Here is a 19,935-nt window from a genome sequence, read left to right as displayed (position 1 = left end):
TTCATGCGGATTTCTGTTTAATTTTAAAACTCAATGTGAATTGAAAACGTGCTTCTTTGCCTTAATACGTACAAGTATATGACAACAATACATGACTTAGCAATCGAATGGGAATTGAGTTTGGTGCCCCACCCCTTAGGCTTTGCACCCCACTTTATTAAATACGGAATTTAAAGTTCCGTATCAATACGGAAAATAAAATTCCGTATCTGTTTTAGTATATAATGAGTGGTTGAAAATGTGACACGCATGCTTAAATACAGTACGGAATTTTAAGTTCCGTATTCAATAGGGAGAATACGGAATTTTAAATTCCGTATTTGATAAAGTGGGGTGCCAAGCCCCATAGGTGGGGTGCCAAACCCAACTCCCGCAATTGAACCGTGATTTTTTACACAATGATAGTTTTGCTCATTTAATTTTTTTCTTCGTGTATAGTAATTGCGATCTCACTCGCTATTAATTTCACAATGTAAGTGTTAAGTGTCATTCTAATAACCATAGACACGTACTGTTCTCACACCAGTGAGGGTCACCTCAGTAAAATACATAAGCTATTGGATAAAAATTAAAAAGTCAGTGTCAAGATGACGTTTACAAGCTGAGCTTGTGGCCACTTGTTCCTTGCTTGTTTCAATCATAGTAAAGAGGCGGTGTATAAGATCCGGCCCTACCCGCCAACCCGTCCCGGCCCAAGCCTATAGGGCCGAGTTGAACCCGGCCCGATCAATAAAAGAGATTGAGTTCGGGTTGATCTTTGGATTACCCGACTTCGGGTAGGGTTGGGTTGACACCCGGGTCACCCGTCCGTCCAACATATATATTTTATAAAATTTTAATTTGTTATAATGATTAAAATGTGATACATGGTGCTCAAATTTATCTTGTCATGTGGATGAGAATAAAATGTTGGGTTAAAATCTATAATCGTCCTGTACTTTGAGCAAGGTTTGAAAACCGTCCATCGCCGGAAAATTATCTGAAAATCATCATCAGACTATTGAAAATAATTTCAACTCATCCCTCCGGCCGCCTCAGGTCCGTCCAGCTCCTTATGTGGCTGTCCACGTCAATTGGGTTAAAACATATAATCGTCCCTGCATTTTGAGCGAGTTTTGAAAACCGTCCCTCGCCAAAAAATTATCTGAAAACCATCCTCAGACTATTGAAAATAATTTCAACTCATCCTACAAAATGCATAGCAACACAGGCCATGAACAAGCAACACATGTTGATGAACAAGCATGCATAATTTCAAGTTTCAAGCATCACTAAACCCAAATCGCACACTGTCAATTCGAACAAACGAAACCCTAAAATAGAAACAAGGTAGAAACAATCTGATTCAACTCCAAAATAGAAACCAACAACAACAACAAACAACTAGCAAAACCAACAACAACAACACATGTTGCTCGCAATTCGTATTCAACACCCTCTCAACAACAAAAACTCTAACTTTCAACGGTTAAACGAGAAGGATTGAGAACAAACCTCACAAGCTTCCTTCCCAAATCTTCGTTGCAGCCTCGGTGTTCTTCGTGTTCTTCGTCGCCTACTTCGTCCTCAGTTCTTCGAATCACCTTCCCCAGTTCTTCGAAGGGTTCGAACGATGATGATGGGTTAGGTTTCGAACAGAAGCTCAAACAGAAGGGAAAAGATGTTGATTTGTTGTTTAGAGTTAATTAGGGGGAAAACTAGGGATTTAGGGTTAATTTGGGGATTTAGGGTTAATTGTGTTAATTCAGATAATTATGACATATTTTAATTTAAAAAAGAAGACATGTAATCCTCATTAATTGACGTGGACAACCACGTAAGGAACTGGTCGGACCTGAGGCGGTCGGAGGGATGGGTTGAAATTATTTTCAATAGTCCGAGGATGGTTTTTAGATAATTTTCCGGCGAGGGACGGTTTTCAAAACTCGCTTAAAGTACAGGGACAATTATATAAAAAAAAATTCACGTTGAGTCTCATTAATTGACGTGGACGGCCAAGTCAGCGATTGCCGGACCTGAGGAAGCCGGAGGGACGAGTCAAATTTGTTTTTAAAAGTCTGGGGATGGTTTTCAGATAATTTTCCGGTGAGGGACGGTTTTCAAAACTCGCTCAAATTTCGGGGACGGTTATAGTTTTTAACCCTAAAATGTTTAACATCTACTTTATGAATTCGTTGATCAAACTATGGATACTTTCAAGCTCTAACAAGAGAAAATCATTTGTGTATTATGCACATGTGAGACAAGTGAAGAATGATCAAACAAAATGAGTGACACATGTATATAGATCAAACAAAATGTAAACCTCACAAGTGCAACAGATTATGAAAGAATTTGATCCTTTCAAGTTCTTTCTTCCAAAAAACCCGTCCCTTGTACACCCTTATAAAGAGCTTTATATTCGATTCTACATTACATATGGGGGTTACTACGCTCACTTTGCACAGCTTAGCCCAACTCCTACGCCTATCAAGAATCTTGAATCATCATGTGGCTGCTAAAGCAAGCTAAGCTTCACACAGCCCTAAGGGAGCCAAAAGATCTTCTCACGCCTGAAGGCCCCTCGCCTGAAGGCCCCGCAACACGTTGGAGAACTTTTAGATCCCATCCTAAAACACCTATTTTACTAGAGTTTTGAAGTGATCATCATTCTCACCTTTTAAATCCCATCCTAAAACACCTATTTTACTAGAGTTTTGAAGTGATCATCATTCTCACCGCAACCGTCTTACTTGAGCTGAAAGAAAGCCAGGCAAGAATCACATTAGTAGTACGAAGGGGGTGCATAATCGCATTAACAAGAACTGTGAAGATTATAATTTTTTGGGTGCATAATCGCATTAACAAGAACTGTGAAGATTAGAATTTTTTGAACTTACAGTAATATAAGCTATAAATTTAATATAAAATAAAATATATAAAGTAAAAAAATTCAAAATTTAATTCTTTTATATTTCAACTCTACTACTCGAACCAAACCATTAAAAATCAATCTAACATTCTTTAAAATGATTTGATTCATATTAGCTTAAAAAAATATCAAAAACTAAATCAATCAACCTAGTTAAATTCGATCGACTTTGTTTTTTCACTCCATACACCGAAAAATAACTTTCCACTCCATATATATATATATATAGGGGAATGCTAATGCACACCCACCCTTTTTTTAGGAGGAGTGCATTAGCAACATACACCTTTTTCTTTGGACCAAAAACCCAACTTTCACTTTTAAAGTTAAGGTACTTTATAAGGGTACCAAAGTAATTTTGCAATCTACACTCTCTCTCCAATTCAGACTGGGTGATAACTCATAAGTAATTTACCTATATTTTATTTTCAAAAAACTACCGTTTTCCTCTCTCCACCTTTATCACTTAATTTCTATTTCTTCTTCATCTTCTGGGTCGTAGCGTTTTTGGTCCGTGCAGCTCAAGCTGAAGAGCAGCTTTGGCTCCTCCACGACTCCTTTCTTTAGATCGGAAATCTAGCCTCTGCCAATGGTTTATTCGGAGTGTTCCACAAGTGCTTTATTTGGATATACCCACCCAGTTATAATCACAGAACTTCTCAATCACCCCTAAATTATAGAAACTGGTATCGAAATCTCCAGCTTGATTTCACCAATTTCACTTTTTTTTCTCAACATACATCCACCTTTCATTCTACAAATGGTTTTATTTTATCAAACATACCCACACACAGATTATGTAAGAAGAAAAAGAAAGAAGTGAAAATGTGTGAGGAAGAGAGCAGCGATGCAAGAGGTTCAGAGAAAGAGAAAAAGAGAAAGGGGAGAAGATAATAAATGAGCTGAGAGAAATTAAGAAGTTTAAAATTAAAATAGTAATAAAATTACCTATATACCCATAACTTGAATTGTTTTAAAGATAAGAGAATTGGATATTTTGGTCTAAAAGAAAAGGTATTCAATGCTAAGTTACTCATTTGTAAAAGGTGTTCTTATGAAATTACTTTGGTACCCTTATAAAGTAACTTAACTTTAAAGTTGAAAGTTGGGTTTTTTGTCTAAAGAAAAAGGTGTATGTTGCTAATGCACTCCTTCTAAAAAAAGAGTGGGTGTGCATTAGCATTCCCCATATATATATATATATTTTGTTTACAAGAGCAAAGCTAAAAAGAACATAAACTAAGCTACATCATCCAAACACAAGAAGGTAATGATAGAAGGCGGTGGATGTCGCCACACCCGATAAAAATAATCATTCCTAAAATCTTGGCGAGTCAAAGAATTTGTTGCATTGTTCATCTCACGAGGTACATAGACCATAACAACATCCCAATCTCATTTAAGCGCAAAACTATTTATTTCTTCCAAAAGATTAACACATCTGAATCATTCAGTAGAACCTCAACCACATGCAAGTAATCAGAAGCACAAGATATAACCTTGTGACACATCTCTCAAACGTGTTTGAGTCCCAACTCCACTGCCATCACATTTACTGATTTATTTTATTCAAAAAAAACATTTACTAATTTCTTTTGAATTAATCATCAATTATTCTTAGTTCACTACAACATTTTTCACTTTAGACCACGCTAAATTCTTCAACGGAGAAAAAACCGTGGCCTAAGTACAGTATATGCCGCGGTTCGATAACTGTGGACGCTTGATGACCACAGGTGATGAAAACCGTGGCACCTAGATTTTATTCCACAGTTTAATATTTGTGGACAATTCATGACTACGGTTTTTCGACTGTGGAAACCTTATCCCATTAATATAACCGTGGCATAAAAATTTACATTTTTTTGACATTAAAAAGTTTAAAAGTAATAAAACAAGTAAAACCCCAAATCAACACTCACTCTCATCAGAACTTCACGATGAAAAAGAGAAAGATTATGAACCCTAGCTATCTCCATCTCGATTGTTCGTGACCCTCCTCCCTCCGCCGGCACCGCTCATCTGGCGACAGCTCATCTCGCGCGACCCTTCCCTCCACCGATTATCTTCTCTCTCAAGTACTCGTGAGCGATTTCGATCTCAAGCGACTTGAGCCATCACCCTTTCCATGTGTTCGGTCTTCTTCCTCTGCGACGAGAGCAACGAGATCAACCATGAACCCCACTGATTCTCATCACGTTGATAAAGAGTTCAATGTGTTGACTGGTATTCTCCTCTTGTTCTCCATGGGTAACCCTCTTTATCATGTACACCCCTCATTTCTTCTCATTATTCATTAGGCGTTGAGTGTTTTTCTTTTTTCATGTTAGATGTTAGAAATTACAGGGTACTTCTCTGTTGCTTGGTTCTATGCATTATTTTGTTTGCTGAAGTCAGTGTTTGTTTTAGTTTGATTTGATGATGGTGCTCAATTTGGGCATGGATCCTGGTTTGAAGGATTCTCTTCTGCATAATTAGTTCTCTTTTTCCATTGTTACTTGTTTGTGTTTGTGATTTTAATAGTTTTTAGTTCAGTTTCAGCTCCTTTATAGACAGGTTTTAATCAACTATTTTATGTTTTTTAGAAGATTTCCGGAAGATTTGAGCTTTGGTTTAGTCTCTAAATCTTTTGCCATATTTTTTAGGAGTTTCTGGAGGGCTAAGTCTTTTGCCATATTTTTCAGCAGAGGGGTTCTGTAAGGGTGAGGATAGCCATTTTCATTTAGCTTCAGTGTTTAAAGAGGTAGACTCTTCCGTTTTTCTTCTCATTGTATTTGCCTCTGTTTTGAGCACTTCTTTGCTGATTTCATAGTGGATTTCATCTGATTGTTCAAGAGTTGGTGGAGTTCCTCTTTTGCATTTTATGTAGAGTACAAAAGAGCGGGTAGTAAGGGGGAAGATTGTGTTCACACAGTCGCATACACTCTTTTTTGCATCAATTTAGTTATTTATATTTTATATTCAATTAGGAAATGAGGCTACATAATTTTTTAGCAATAGAACTATTGCATGAGATGTTGCAACTCTAGAAACTAACAATCATGATGATCAATCAGAGTAGGTAGAAGGTTTAGGTTAGTAAAAGAGTGAGCTTTTCCAACAGAGAGAGAAGGGATGTGAGAAAAGGGTTGGGAGTGCTGTGTAGGTTCAGTCATGGCTTTATGTCAGCAAAGATCAGTTCTTTTGATCATGGAATTTTCCCCATATAAAATAACACTGCTGGTTAAATTCAATATCTTGTATTGGCTTCTCACCAATTGTTTCTTAATTAAATTGAATAAACTAGGTAACTGTGTATCCTGGTTCAGGAAGCTGCCAGTGATTTTAATTATGCAGTAGGATATTTTTGCTTTTATCTGTGTTTGTTATGATAAGTTCTTATGCTTCAATGTCAGTAGCTTTACAAGCTGATAATATATAATTACAAGTAATTCATATGGTTTGATTTAATTTTTGTTTTAATGATGGGCTATGGCTATGCTGAATGTGATTGTGATTGTTACTTTTTTTTTGTTCTCTTATGTTGTCTGTCCCCAACTCAGCTATCAAGTAACATGTCTGGGAATCATCCAATTCAGGCCTTGTTTCATAGCTTTGACCATGTCTCGAATTTTGTTCAACACCATCTCTCCGATTTGGTAGGACTTCAAGTTCAGTCATCAGGACCCTCTGGTAGAGGCTCTCTTTTCTCTATCGCTTCCTCCATCAAAGCCCCACTTGCAAAAACAACATCTTCTGTACACCCTAGTGATAACATCCTCAAGGTATCCATCATCAATTACTATTGCAACCTTAAATTTCTAAACTTTTATCATGGCTATCGTGTTGTGTCTGCGAGCGTGGTTTCGTTATTGGTTCTTTGCGCTTCTGAACTCAAATCTATTGTTGCTTATGTTCCATTGGAATTTGATTTTCTTCTTCTTATAAAATGTATATTGTCGTTCATGCTTTGCTTAGCTGTGATAAAATTGACATTTTTCTTTAGTTATTATTTTCACATGGTGATTATGGGTTAGATCTCCTTGTATCCTTTTTCTGTAATCAGCACGACAAACATTCTCATAACAGAGTGAATAATAAATTTGGCTTCTTGGAAAGAATTTCATGCATAATTTTTGGGGTTTTCTTTTCATAATAAACTAGTTTAGTTTGCTAAGTTTCTCTCGCAATGCATGGTTAATAGTTTTGCTGGTTAATAGTTAATTTATCATTTTTATTGGGAGGGTGGGAGGTATAGCAGAACTTCAAACTTATGATTACTGCTTTTTGGTGGTGAATGGTGGTATAGGAAGTTTGATACCTATTTCTTATATAGTATGGTATTTTCTGTCACTAACTTGGTTTCTATGTAGGAAACTAAATAATACATTTTGGGTATTTTGTGATGTAACTGTTATCTTTATATTTTCCTTTTTACTTATATATGATTATTCAAAATTATCCAAAACTATACATAGGTTTCTTAAACTAGCCGAGTGAAAAATGGGTCATGTGATGAGTAATTGGATATATCAGGAAGACTGGTTCTAATAACAGTAGTGACAAACAGAATTTCAGATTGTGGTATCCTAAAATCATGTGTTTCATGTTTTCATTTTCAATCTATGCAGTGGGTTGAAGTGTTGGAGAGCTTATAGGGTCCATTCTGGGAAGCAGTTGGATTGGTCTTCAATTGCACTCTGCTCTTAGGTCTTGTAATTCAGATCATAGCTTGTGAAAGGTTTGTTTATATATTTGCTTATTTTGTACTTAGGATTTGATTTAGTCGTAAGTTTTTGGGTTATTGTAATACTTGTCATTTATTAAATCTTGAACTAGTAAATGCCAAATATTTGTGGTATAACAGCTTAATTGCTCGAAATCTATTTGATCTGTCGTGGTTTATTTTAAAAAGTAGTAGTAGTGTATGACCATGGATTGATATCAAAATATTGTGGCATAGACAACGGTTACGAAACCGTGGCACTAACATGTCTTATGAAACCGTGGCATAAATCTCTGAGACCGCGGTTTCAGTAGGCATGTTAAGGTCACGGTTGTCTTTCAGGCCGCGGTTTATGATACGTGGTATAAAGATAACCGTGGCCTTACGATTTTCAACGAACTGTGGCATAAACGCGATAAAACCGTGGCTCATGAGCTTGGCCACGGCCACATACACTGCGACAAGGAAACCGCGGCCAAACCGTGGCTTATGCCTTTAGCCACGGTTTTTTCACATGAGCCCGCGGTTTTCCTTCCGCGGTGGAAGGGCAAAAATGCTGTAGTGGTTTCAAAAAAAAACATCAATTACTCTTAAAAAACCTACCAATTAAATCAAATTTATATTTTTCTTAATATGATCCATATTTATTTTTCTTGAAATTGAAAGTCAAACATAATAAAGGACCAATATTTATTACATATATTTTTACAGAAATACCGTGCTTTGCAAGGGAGTATTGTCATTGTTAATTTCTCTTGTTCTGGATTTTCTCCTCTTCTCTTCAATCCTAGATTCTCTTCTCCGATCTTGAGTTTTCAGAATCAATGGGTGACATGAAAGACAAAGTCAAGGGGTTCATGAAGAAAGTCAACAACCCCTTCACCTCTTCATCATCTGGCAAATTCAAGGGTCAAGGTAGGGTTTTGGGATCTTCATCATCATCTTCTTCTTCTTCTGCACCCATCAATCCCAATCGCAATCCCACTCCTCGCCTCACTCCCACCCAGAACCCTAATCCCAATTCCAAACCCCGTCCAGCTTCAACTACCAATCACGAACCCTCGCCGCAGAAAACCAATCGCAATCCGGGTGACGGGTTTGACCCGTTTGATTCCCTCGTCACTTCATCCAACAGATCGCAAAATGGGTACTCGCTGAACGTGTATGAATGCCCCATTTGTAAACAACCGTTCCGATCCGAAGAGGAAGTTTCTGAGCATGTTGATACTTGTTTGAGCACCCCAGCTGAGGGTGATTGTGAAAAGGGTGTCTCAGAATTGGCATTGACTGAAGCTGAGTCTCAAAACAGTGAATTGGAGGTTTGTGTTGGCACTTTCCTTTCAGGGAACCCATCTGAGGGGTCACTTGATGTTGTTCTTAAATTGCTGAGGAATATTGCTAGGGAACCTGAGAATGTTAAGTTTAGGAAGATTAGGATGAGCAATCCAAAGATCAAAGAGGCTGTTGCTGAGGTTACAGGGGGTATTGAGTTGCTGAGCTTTCTAGGATTTGAGCTGAGGGAGGAGAATGGGGATACATGGGCAGTGATGGAGGTTCCTACAGAGGAGCAAATAAAAGTGATTAAGAAAGCTCTAGTGTTGCTGGAACCACCACTGGTGGAACAACCTTCAAAGAGGGACAATTTGGTGACTTCAACTTCTGCTGAGAAAGATGTTAAGGCTGAACCAAAGAAGGTTGACAGACAGGTAAAAATTATGTTGATAATCCTTCTAAAAAGGGCTTTCAAGTGTGTGTATTGGATGCATTCAAGTATATGCATTATGTTTTTATAGTAGCCACTGAAGTTTTTTATCTCGGTAGCATGGACAACGAAAAAGAAAATGTCCATAAAAGATGTTTACCATTTGAGCAACTGTGCTAAGAAAATTGTACAAAGTATACAGTATTTTTAGCTAATCAATGCTATTGGGTTTGGTGTCTAACTATAATGTAAGGGGAAAATAAATTTCAGGTTCTCTTGTGAGTGATTATCTAGTGTTGCATAGGCATAGTGAAAATTGTGATAGACTTGGTCACACTTTTGCAAGGCTTGGTACTGTAATATGTTTATATTTCGAAGTTCTGTGAGGTTAATAGAACAAACACAAAGCAGAGAACAATAATGCAGAATCCTCTTAAACATTTATCAAGAGTTTCACAAACCGAAAGGTAAGCAAACCTCCTAAGTTGAGCAAGCTATTATGGTGGTACCCAAGTATTAACACCCAAAGAGAAACACATCCTGATACAATAATTCAAAAGAAAAGTGTGAAATTTAAATATTTTACTTTTTAGAGTTTATGTCTTCAGTGTTCATGCATTCTTGTATATATAAATCAGCTGCAGAAATAGTTTTAACTATTACTGTATCAGAGATATTAGTATATTGTTCTTGTTTCTTTGGTCAAATCTTCTTATTCTTTGAGTATTCCTGTTTGATGCTTTAGTTATTATTCGGCAGAACTCAAATCATGTGTGTCATTGCTTTCTTTTGGTACTTCAGTATTGTGCAAAATTTAGCAGCCAACCAATTCTTGACACTAAATATGTTTATTTTTCCCCTATAAAAAATGACTTCTACAGGTGAAGGTCTTCTTTGCTGTCCCTGAAAGCGTTGCAGCTAAAATTGAGCTACCAGATTCCTTCTATAAACTTTCAGCTGAAGAGGTAAGAAGAGAAGCTGAATTAAGGAGAAAAAAGCTTGAAGAGTCCCAGCTTTTAATCCCTAAGTCACTTAGAGAAAAGCAAGCTAAAGCTGCCAGGAGGAGATACACAAAAACTATTATTCGGATTCAGTTTCCGGATGGAGTTGTACTTCAAGGTGTATTTTCTCCATGGGAACCAACCACTGCTCTCTATGAGGTTTGTCCTTTTCTACTCGATTTGAATTTCTAATTTTTTCATGTTTAGGGACGATGGGGTTTTTAATCTCTACCTTATGATTTCGTGTTCCGGGTTTCACTTGAGCAAGTTATCATCACAAGTTGTTCTAAATGGTTCATTCATACTGTTCTGTAGATGTCAATTTGCTGCTTGACATGAAACTTTACATTACAATGAAAAAACTGGTTTTACAAGTGCCAAGTATAATTTGATTAGTCAACAATGGAAAGTGATAAGTTTCATTTGCATCAAATACCCTGTATCATAATGCATAGAATAGCATAACACCAGCAATCTAATTTGAATCTTTGTTTGTTTTGAAGAACAACATAGTTATTCAACTACGGAAATTATTCGTTGCACATTAGCAAGTTACAATGAGATAATTACAATTGCAATTTAAACCCAAGTCTCTAATTGGACAACCTCACCTTATCACTAGAGCATTAGTGTATGTTTGGTAACTCTTCTGCAATTGATTCTGAAGGCAAAATCAATTCTGGGAAAAAGCTTCTTTGAGCAGTTTCTGAGTTGCTAAACCAAACATGTTATAGTTTCTTCTTTCATGCCCCTAATGCTATTGTCTTAGTGTTTATTCTCAGTTAGCAACTTAGTAATGTTTTTTTTAATGTGGTGGTGAAACAGTTTGTGAGCTCCGCATTAAAAGAACAAGCTTTGGAGTTTGAGCTAATGCATCCTGTGGTTATCAAACGGAGGGTGATCCCTCATTTTCCTAAAGCAGGGGAAAATGCTAAAACAATAGAGGAAGAGGACCTGGTACCTTCTGCTCTAATCAAGTTCAAGCCCCTGGAAACAGATTCTGTGGTTTTCACCGGTCTCAGAAATGAATTGCTTGAAATCAGTGAACCACTTGTAAATAGTTAAAGCAATTGCTTGAACTATATTAATTTCTTACGTTTTTCACATTTTTCTTTCTTTCTCCCTTATTGGTGGGGATATAGATACAATTCACTGAACTCATATAATGTGTAATTTTTTAACAAACCATATTAAAATCTGGTACATCTTAAAGACTGAACCAGCCTAGCTCTCATTCTTCTTTTGGTGGGTGAGCTTAGCTCAAGTTCAACTCTTCCATCACTGAGTTTAGTTGAGAATTACTATTCCAACCGCGTGAAACCATCCTTGCACTCGGCACATGCATCTACCGATGCATGGAGAGTTCCACACAGTTTCGAATAGTAATTCTCAATTGAGATGAGTTAGACTACCCAAGTTGTTATTACGCGACTAATCCCAAGGTCCGCCTTAGGCAAAAAAAGTAGCCTAGGCAGTTTATTATTTCCTTCCCCTCAATCAACTTTTAGACAATTCCTTACAATTATTTGAGGGATATTTTGAATTATTTCAGTTGGATCTTGATTACAAACTATTTTAAACACAAAATAAGCTGAATCATTTACGGATTATTGGTCTCTCATTACTCTCTCAAATGTTAATTCACTTTGAACTCATCTTCTTAAAAGTGACAGTAAAATGTTATTTTGATCCTTGAAAATGTTTTATTCTCATTAAAAACCTACATATTTTCTAATGGGTAGTAATTCGAGTGTAGAAAATATTCAGATAAAATATCCAAAACGTGATTAATCTCACTCAAGAGTCAAGACTCATTGGATATGGGGCATGAAAGCACTTAACATTTAACAATATCCTAATTCCTAGCGCATGCTACACATTTTTCCCCTATTGTCCTCTACAGCAAAATTTGGAGTAGGGAATCTACTACAACTACAAAGTACAAACTTTCAAGTGATACAATCCTAAATCCTCTGTTTTTCTTTGCTTTTCTTTTAGCCTTTTCCTTTTGGGCATCCACAGACCAACAAATCAAAACCCATACATCCATCCCTTTTGTTAATTTTGAATTATTTGTAAAAGTTGATATGGGTGGCGGGACACACTTTACCAAATTATAGAATTTAAGAAAGGAGTATTGTGTAATGATCAATTTTTTTAAGTCTTAGTGACAAAGTCTTACAGAAAATTTATATAGTCCAAAGCAATTGTTGAAGTGAGTGCCCTTCACCAATATACCACTATTAAGAATGGAATGAATGCATGTGTGATCCACATGGTTAGTTTCATCTAAAAGCTTAGGACCAAAATTATTCTTGCACACAAATCTTCCCATGCTCTTAGCATGGTCTTCATACAAATATTACTGAATATTCATGAAATTCGGTGTTGTTTTCTAGTTCCCTTACAATGAGATTTGTTACTCATAATGGTCATATTTGGCTCCAGCTACTTGTGTATTTTAAAAATAAAGTTGCCTTACCATTTATGAATACCAACAAAGATTTTGATAATCCTTATATATAAGTGATTATTCATTCCCATCTACCATCTTAACCATGCATGAACAAACAGTTTTGGCATGGAAAACCCCTATTGGATCAGGGATCCAAAATAACATACCTAAAAAGTGAGACCTACTTCCCATGTGAATTCTTCCCTTGGAGGGAGGGCCAACAAAGGAAAAAAGACTAATTTAATTTCAAAACTACAATAATTTGATTGTGATAGGTACAGTGAAATTAATTTAGATGTACTATCGCAAACATATGAGGGCATATATTAGCCAATGGCTATGACCATGACCACTTTGCAAATAGGGGAATAAAATCCAATTAAACTAAGAATACACACACATAGACAAATACTAGCTATGCATTTTTCTCTCAATTTGAATCTCTGCAATTTGATTGAAAGTTACAGATAAACATAAAAAAAAAAAAAAGGCAGAAAAAGACGATAACATTACCTGTTTTTGTATCATGATCACTTGTTACACTTCACAAAAGATTTAGTTATTTAACTACAAAAAAATCTTATTTATTTAAACTAAAGATTATCCATATTTAGTTATTGACAGATACTTCAATAATTAGGGTCACCATAATTAAGTCGGGAGTGTCATTACTCCTTGGGATGGAAAAATAAAGAGAAGGGGGAATTAGTTGGTAAACGTACACTACATGAATTTACCTAATGCATACACATACATACCACATGCAATCTTCTCAGTAAAAAAATTGTCGCATTTTCAAAGCGTTTCACTTTTGTTCTGTTTTTCATTCTTTAATTGTGGAGTATTTTAACCCCGCATTCTTCATCGAATAAAAAAAAACTAATGATGGTTAGCTAAAAAAAAAACCAATGATAGTGACTTAAGCACTAAACAAGGGGGGAAAACAAATTAAAATTCAATGCACGTTCAAGTACCTTCAACTCTCAAGAACAAAACAACTACCAATTCTGTGTGCCTAATTGTCAAATTAACAACACTTAATCCAGGAAAACAGCACTGCTTATATTCTTATCATATTTGTGCCTAATTACGTGGCTTCTCCCCCAGACCGTGACAAGTTTATATATCAATAATTGAAGATGCATGAACCTCATCAATTTTGTTTACCGACACACAACTACTCCCTCAGCTTTTAAATATAACTAGTTTCTTTAAACATGTCCAAAATGGTTTTAAAATACAATGATCGCCACATTTGATTGACTTCATGACTAAAATATTAATTGCTGAGAATATGTTTGAATTTGGATCACCTTACTAGTAGTATTGAGTAAGAAATCATTAACGGTTAGGGTGGTTAAAGTCAACAACTATGATTTTCCCACATTCTAAATTTTCCTTTTTACTTTATTTTAATTTATAACAAAAATTATATATTTATTCATTTTTTAATACATCGTCTTCACGAAAAAGCTTAAGACTCATTTGGTATGTTGTATAGTATGTATAAGGAGTTATTGTATTAAACCTAATATGATAAGGCATGATAAAATTTCAATACTAGTAGCGTTAGGTATAATTTGGTGGCGACAGTGGTGATGGTAGTGGTGTTGGAAGGTGATGATGGTGGAGGCGGTGGTGGATGGTGGCGGCGACGGTGGTAGAGTGGCGGTAGCGGCGATGGTCGCGATAGTGGTGGTGGAGGGTGGTGGTGACAACGGTGGGGGCGATGATGGCAGTGGCAGAGGTGGTAGTGGAGGGTGGTGGAGGTGGCAGCGATGGTGGAGGCATTGGTGGTAGTAGTGGCAACAATAACGATGACAGGGTCAACGATGATGGCAGTGCTGGAGCGTGGATGTGGCGGCGGTAATGGCAGAAGTGGTGGTAGAGGGTGGTGGTGGTGACAGTTGATTAAATATATTCAAGTAGTTTATATATCACACTTTTATCATATCTTATCCATCATCTATAAGTGGATTAAATTATCCATATTTTTAATGTATAAGAAGAGATTGATGTATAAGCTATATAATACAATGTGAGTACAAAACAATGAATAAATCCATAATGCATTGTATAAACTTACACTATCATGTCTAATACGGTGTACCAAACAAGCCCATAGATAACAGAGTTTGGTTAGCCTAATATTGTATTACCATGCTTCCTTTTGAAACCTAAGTGTACACATGAAGGTTGAGTGCCCTTTAATGCTCAAGGCCTATTCATTAATTGTGGTATGCAGAAATTGTGTAAACAAAAACAGTAGTCATTATGTGACATTTATTACATCTCTTGTTAGGCGGAGCATATTGCGAAAAAAACTCTCACTTAAAGAATTAACCCCATACTTATTTGATGGAAAAAATTATTTTCCATTGAAGATAATTGTAAGTAAAGAAAAAAAAAAACCAAATTGCCCTACACATAGATAAAGAAAAATCCAAATTCTAAATCAAATATCAAAAACTTTACCGTGTGAGTCACGAGCTAAAGAACATCCAAGTTATTACTCAAAACACAAGAGCCGAAAATGTCACGTGTCACACACACGTGCTTAAAAACTGAAGATCACGCACGTACAAAATAGCGCTGTCACCGACTAGAGGTAGGGCCACACAGACTCGTAGAGTCGTAGGTTCTTGTGAATCCATTAAAGGATCACGCACGTGCTCCATTACCGAACCATCCCGTCACTCAACCGGTTTACCGGTTAACCATCCACCATTGGTAGTTTCTATTAAAGTTCCCATTCAACGGCCAAGATCTCATGAAACCTGTTATGTGAAACACACGCTTATTTCTTTCTTCTGAAGTTGGAACCTTTGTACTTGAGTCTTCTTTGTTTCTCTGGTTGTTGACGTTGTTGTTGTAAGAGAAAGGAACAAGAACAAAGGGTTGTTGTTGTTTCATTTTTACATGTGAAGGAAGAAAATTCTCAATTTTTGGCTGGTGGGTTTTCAATTTCATTGGATTTTGCTTTATTCTAAGGATACAATTTTTGTCTCTGAAATGGAGAGAGATTTCATGGGTCTGAGCTCCAAAGAACCACTCTCTGTCATCAAGGAAGAAATCAAAAATGATGGGTGGATAGACTCAGGTATGTTTTTATTTATTGTTTTCCTGCTCAATCCTCATCCAATTTTTTGTGCTTGTTTTCTCTTGCTAAATTTCAGTTCTTGTGCTTGAATTGAAGTTGTGAATGTTTGGTGTTCAATCACACTTTTTTAGATTGCATGCAGGTTGATTTGAGCTGCAAAATTAAATTTTGATCATGTCCTGTTGTTCTTAGATTTGCTTGGTTGATTCGTTTTTTTCTCTTTTTGACATGCTTTTGCTTTTCCTTGGTCCTGCTTCTAACTAACTTTAAATGGGTTCATATGTTTTAGATTTTAATAGTGGAACTAAGTTGTGACTCTTGTTTAGATACTTAAAGTAGAGTGCATGTGTGTCAAATTAAATTTGCAATTTTTGGAAAATAATCTGTGTCAAGTTCTTACCAATTTTGTTGATTTGAGTGTGTTCCTAAAATTTTTCATGTAAGGTTAGCAGAAGCGAAATCGTGAATCTTTGGTATCTCTCTTTTGTCTCTCAAGGTTTAGTGAGCGATTAATTGCATGTTTGGATCAGTTTCGGTTTCTTCCGAATAAATTCTGAAACCCAGGAGCTACTCACATAAGCTTTTCCCAAGGATTGATTATGGCTTTAGAATCAATTGTAGAAGGATTTTCGAGCACGCACTAAGATCCTTTTGTGGGTATGTGCAGGTTTCACGAAGGGTTCGGTTGCACAATGGCCCTTCACGAACAAAGTGTCTGCTTTTCCCCATGTGATGTCTTTCAAGGTTTCTCAAGATGAAAGGACTAAAAGGATGGTGTCTGAACCCCAGGTTTGCTACTACCCTTTCTCAGTTTCTCTCTGTATTTATTCAAAATTGACTGTACAACATTCTGTGTTATTTAGGCTTTAAATTAAAATTAAAATGAGTATAATTCATTTGTCCACATTTAACAATTTGGATGGTTTCAGTATGTTCTGATTGGTATGCTTATTTTAAGTCAACTCTATAGTTTAAGAGGACAACTTTTTCTTTTTCTTCAAAAAATTTATACCATAATCTCTTGTTGTTTTGTAAACATCTCAGTTCTGATGTTCCAAACTGTCAATTTCGTAAGTTTCTTCATACTAAATCTGTCCGACACATTCAATAAGTATCAGCTTATGTGTCTTTGCTCTTCCATTGATTGTTTGTTATTGCTATTTAGAAATCTCTCAATCTCAACGAGCAAGGCGGCATTCATTTTTCACTGGCGCCGCATCCGGTACAACATGATGGGAAGATGTTTTCAGTTTCCAATCAAGCAATTTCTGCCCCCTTGGGAAACCCATTCCAGAAGAATCATTTTGCCGCTGCTGGTCAGAATATGAACGGTGCTAATGTAAAACTGCCACTTCTCGGGGGAAAACCTGTTACCGCACCTCATTCATCTCTTCCCACCATTGGTGCTGTTGCTGGAATGTCTGAATCATGGTAATTTACTAGTTTTGATTTTATGCTTTAACTGTTAGGCCGTGCAGTGCACCCACTTGTTCCTTTTTAATTTCTCTAATTTGTGTTAATTTGAAGTAACAGTCTGAAAACATCTGCGCCTTCTGCCCCACTTACCATCTTCTATGCGGGTACTGTCAATGTCTTTGATGATATCTCTGCCGAGAAGGTACCTGTCTTTGCTCAACACATTCGTTACACTCTTATTTGTGATAAAGTGTGTGATTGATTCCATGCTTCATTAGAATCAATTCTCATTTACCAGAATAACTTTTAGTTTTAGCCTTTAGGTCATTATATCAATATCCTACAATCGACTTAGAGATTTGATTTTAATGCGGAGAAGCTAGTGAGAGTAGCTTCTGCAGTGGAGATAATCAATTGTCGGATTTTATAATTGGATTTCACAACATTACCCTATAGAAGTCACTTTTCCAATAAACATATTCAAACATATATTACTTCACTTTCAACTTTCTTTTACCATAATCAATTTTAACAAAATCAATTCTGACGATGCTGATCAAAACACACACGAAATAAACAAATACAAAGTGAAGAAAGAGAGCATACATCTTGTATTTCTTGTTAACCTGGCCTTGATCATGGTTAAGTTTAAATGTTTCCCTCTTTCTGCAGGCACAAGCAATCATGTTGTTGGCGGCTGGCAATGTCTTATTCGGGGCTTCTAGCACGGCACAGCAAAAAGTTCAGGCACCGAGCTCTAAGTTGGCTGGTGGTGATGTCTGTCCGCCTGCAAATACACCACCCTGCTCTGGTCTTTCAAGTCCTTTGTCTGTTTCGTCCCCTACCGGTGCACATTCAGGGAGTGGCTCAACTAGCACTGATGAATTTCTGGCAGCGAAAACAACTGGAGTTCCTACTGCTCCTGTTAGCATTGTGGAGCCGCGAAAAGCAGTCACCGCGGCCACTATGTTAACATCAGGTACTTTGGCGATATCATTCTCACACTATTGCAGTTTCATGTTTCTGTTTTTGTTTATTGATATCTTGTTTCGGGATATTCATCTACAAATCACATTTTGTGAACTATCTTTTGTGCAGCGGTGCCTCAAGCTCGGAAAGCATCCTTGGCTCGATTTTTAGAAAAGCGCAAGGAAAGGTTAGTTCTGGTACATGATTTTTTTTGGCTAAAAAACATTTTTTGCCCCTGATGTTTCAAGTTTGTGCAAATTATGCCCCTACTCTATTTTTGTCGATGTTTCTACCCCTGACGTTTTCAAACAGTGCACTGTATACCCCTCCGTCAGTCAGGCTTTCTCAGGAGAGGTTCCTGAGTGGATTGGAGAGATGAAGAAGAGTATATGAAGTTGATGATGATCAAGGAAATGATATAAATTAAATTTGCTTGATGTTTATATCAATTATGCATGTAATTGAACTGGTTAAATGCATGTTTTGCTACTTACAGGTCTTGAGTTTGAATCTCCCTTGCCTCTTTTTTCCAATTTCACTTGTAATTTCCACGTGGCAGTTCCAAAAAATATATAAAAAAAAGTCACATCAGCTCATTCCGTTAGTTTTTTAACGTTTGACTGATGGAGGGGTAGACGATGCACTGTTTGAAAACATGAGGGGTAGAAACATCGACAAAAATAGAGTAGGGGCAGAATTTGCACAAACTTGAAACATCAGGGGCCAAAAGTGTTTTTTAGCCTTTTCTTTTCTCAGATGCGTAATTTTTATTTCTGCACAAATGGAAATCATCCTTAAATGACTACTCTGGCAACTGGTATTTATCAGCAAGATTGGATGGAAGTATTAACATCATGAGGCCATTCTCTTTGCTTGCAGGGCGATGAATGCAGCACCATACAATAACCTCAAGAAGTCTGAGGAGTGTGCCAATGCATAAAACAGTGGTGGTTCTGCTACTAATACTCTTCAGCCTAGCAAGGATAGTAGCCTGAACCTTTAGTGAACTATTTCAAAGAAAATTGTTGTTGTAACCTAAAAATACTGTAAGCATATGCTTTTATTCTTCGTTGATCAAAACTTGTGCTGACATTCTAATGTTCCAGACTATTCAGTGACATGGGTAGATTAATGAAAACTCCATCAATGAGCTACAATTATGATATTATTACATTCAATTTACTCATATATAAATTAGTAGAATGATAAATTTTTACTATCTAGCATTTCTCCTAATAGGAACATAACATTGTCAAATGCTTTTAAGTGTGTTTTAAAGCATGTTTGAACAGTCAAGTAGATACATCAGAGATTTCTCATTGTTCATCTAATCAACTAAATGTATAGATTCCATCAAAACTCTGAAGTTTCAAAACCTCAAACGTCTTAAGACTCAACACTACATGTGATAAGGTCCAAGTGAAGATGTAAAATACAGGATTTTTCCAATTCATGCAGGGAAAGGGAGACAATAGATACCCAATTTCAAGTGAGTAAACATAATTCTATACTCAATCCCATAGATACATGTAGAATTATGGGGAAAGCTTATGTAATTGGCAAGTGAAGAACCATCACATGATACTACCTCCAAATTGGTAATAATACTTCAAGCCAAGGTAAGGCCATCCAAGATACTACTCTAAGAACTTCATTGCATCAACTAATAAATGTCT

The 19,935-nt window shown here is 36.5% G+C and overlaps 2 protein-coding genes across 3 annotated transcripts; both read left to right on the top strand.

The window, feature by feature from the left end:
* Window positions 1-8,329: 8,329 nt before the first annotated feature.
* LOC130714407 (plant UBX domain-containing protein 2) lies at window positions 8,330-11,538 on the top strand. Its single transcript, XM_057564308.1, has 3 exons — window positions 8,330-9,322; window positions 10,200-10,478; window positions 11,145-11,538. The coding sequence occupies exons 1-3, from the start codon at window positions 8,441-8,443 to the stop codon at window positions 11,382-11,384; spliced, it is 1,401 nt and encodes a 466-aa protein (XP_057420291.1). The 5' UTR covers window positions 8,330-8,440; the 3' UTR covers window positions 11,385-11,538.
* Window positions 11,539-15,564: 4,026 nt separating this feature from the next.
* LOC130714200 (protein TIFY 6B-like) lies at window positions 15,565-19,437 on the top strand. 2 transcript variants are annotated; one of them, XM_057564090.1, is made up of 7 exons: window positions 15,565-15,874; window positions 16,542-16,663; window positions 17,040-17,305; window positions 17,402-17,492; window positions 17,963-18,269; window positions 18,389-18,446; window positions 19,139-19,437. In XM_057564090.1, exons 1-7 carry the CDS (start codon window positions 15,787-15,789, stop codon window positions 19,197-19,199), a joined length of 993 nt encoding a protein of 330 aa, XP_057420073.1. In that variant the 5' UTR covers window positions 15,565-15,786; the 3' UTR covers window positions 19,200-19,437. The 2 variants fall into 2 exon arrangements, with proteins under 2 accessions (XP_057420073.1, XP_057420074.1); XM_057564091.1 differs by having other exon boundaries at window positions 15,568-15,874; window positions 17,408-17,492.
* The last annotated feature ends 498 nt before the right edge of the window (window positions 19,438-19,935 follow it).

The sequence above is a fragment of the Lotus japonicus genome, chromosome 4, assembly GCF_012489685.1.
Source record: "Lotus japonicus ecotype B-129 chromosome 4, LjGifu_v1.2".
Classification (NCBI taxonomy): Eukaryota; Viridiplantae; Streptophyta; class Magnoliopsida; order Fabales; family Fabaceae; genus Lotus; species Lotus japonicus.
Note: the sequence above shows the minus strand (reverse complement) of the source record. Positions and strands in the feature narration are given on the sequence as shown.

Coding starts and splice junctions, on each gene's coding strand:
- LOC130714407 (XM_057564308.1), top strand. CDS start 8,441: ATGGGTGACATGAAAGACAAAGTCAAGGGGTTCATGAAGAAAGTCAAC. Junction 9,323..10,199: donor CAAAGAAGGTTGACAGACAG/GTAAAAATTATG, acceptor TGACTTCTACAG/GTGAAGGTCTTCTTTGCTGT. Junction 10,479..11,144: donor CAACCACTGCTCTCTATGAG/GTTTGTCCTTTT, acceptor GTGGTGAAACAG/TTTGTGAGCTCCGCATTAAA.
- LOC130714200 (XM_057564090.1), top strand. CDS start 15,787: ATGGAGAGAGATTTCATGGGTCTGAGCTCCAAAGAACCACTCTCTGTC. Junction 17,306..17,401: donor GCTGGAATGTCTGAATCATG/GTAATTTACTAG, acceptor GTTAATTTGAAG/TAACAGTCTGAAAACATCTG. Junction 17,493..17,962: donor ATGATATCTCTGCCGAGAAG/GTACCTGTCTTT, acceptor CTCTTTCTGCAG/GCACAAGCAATCATGTTGTT.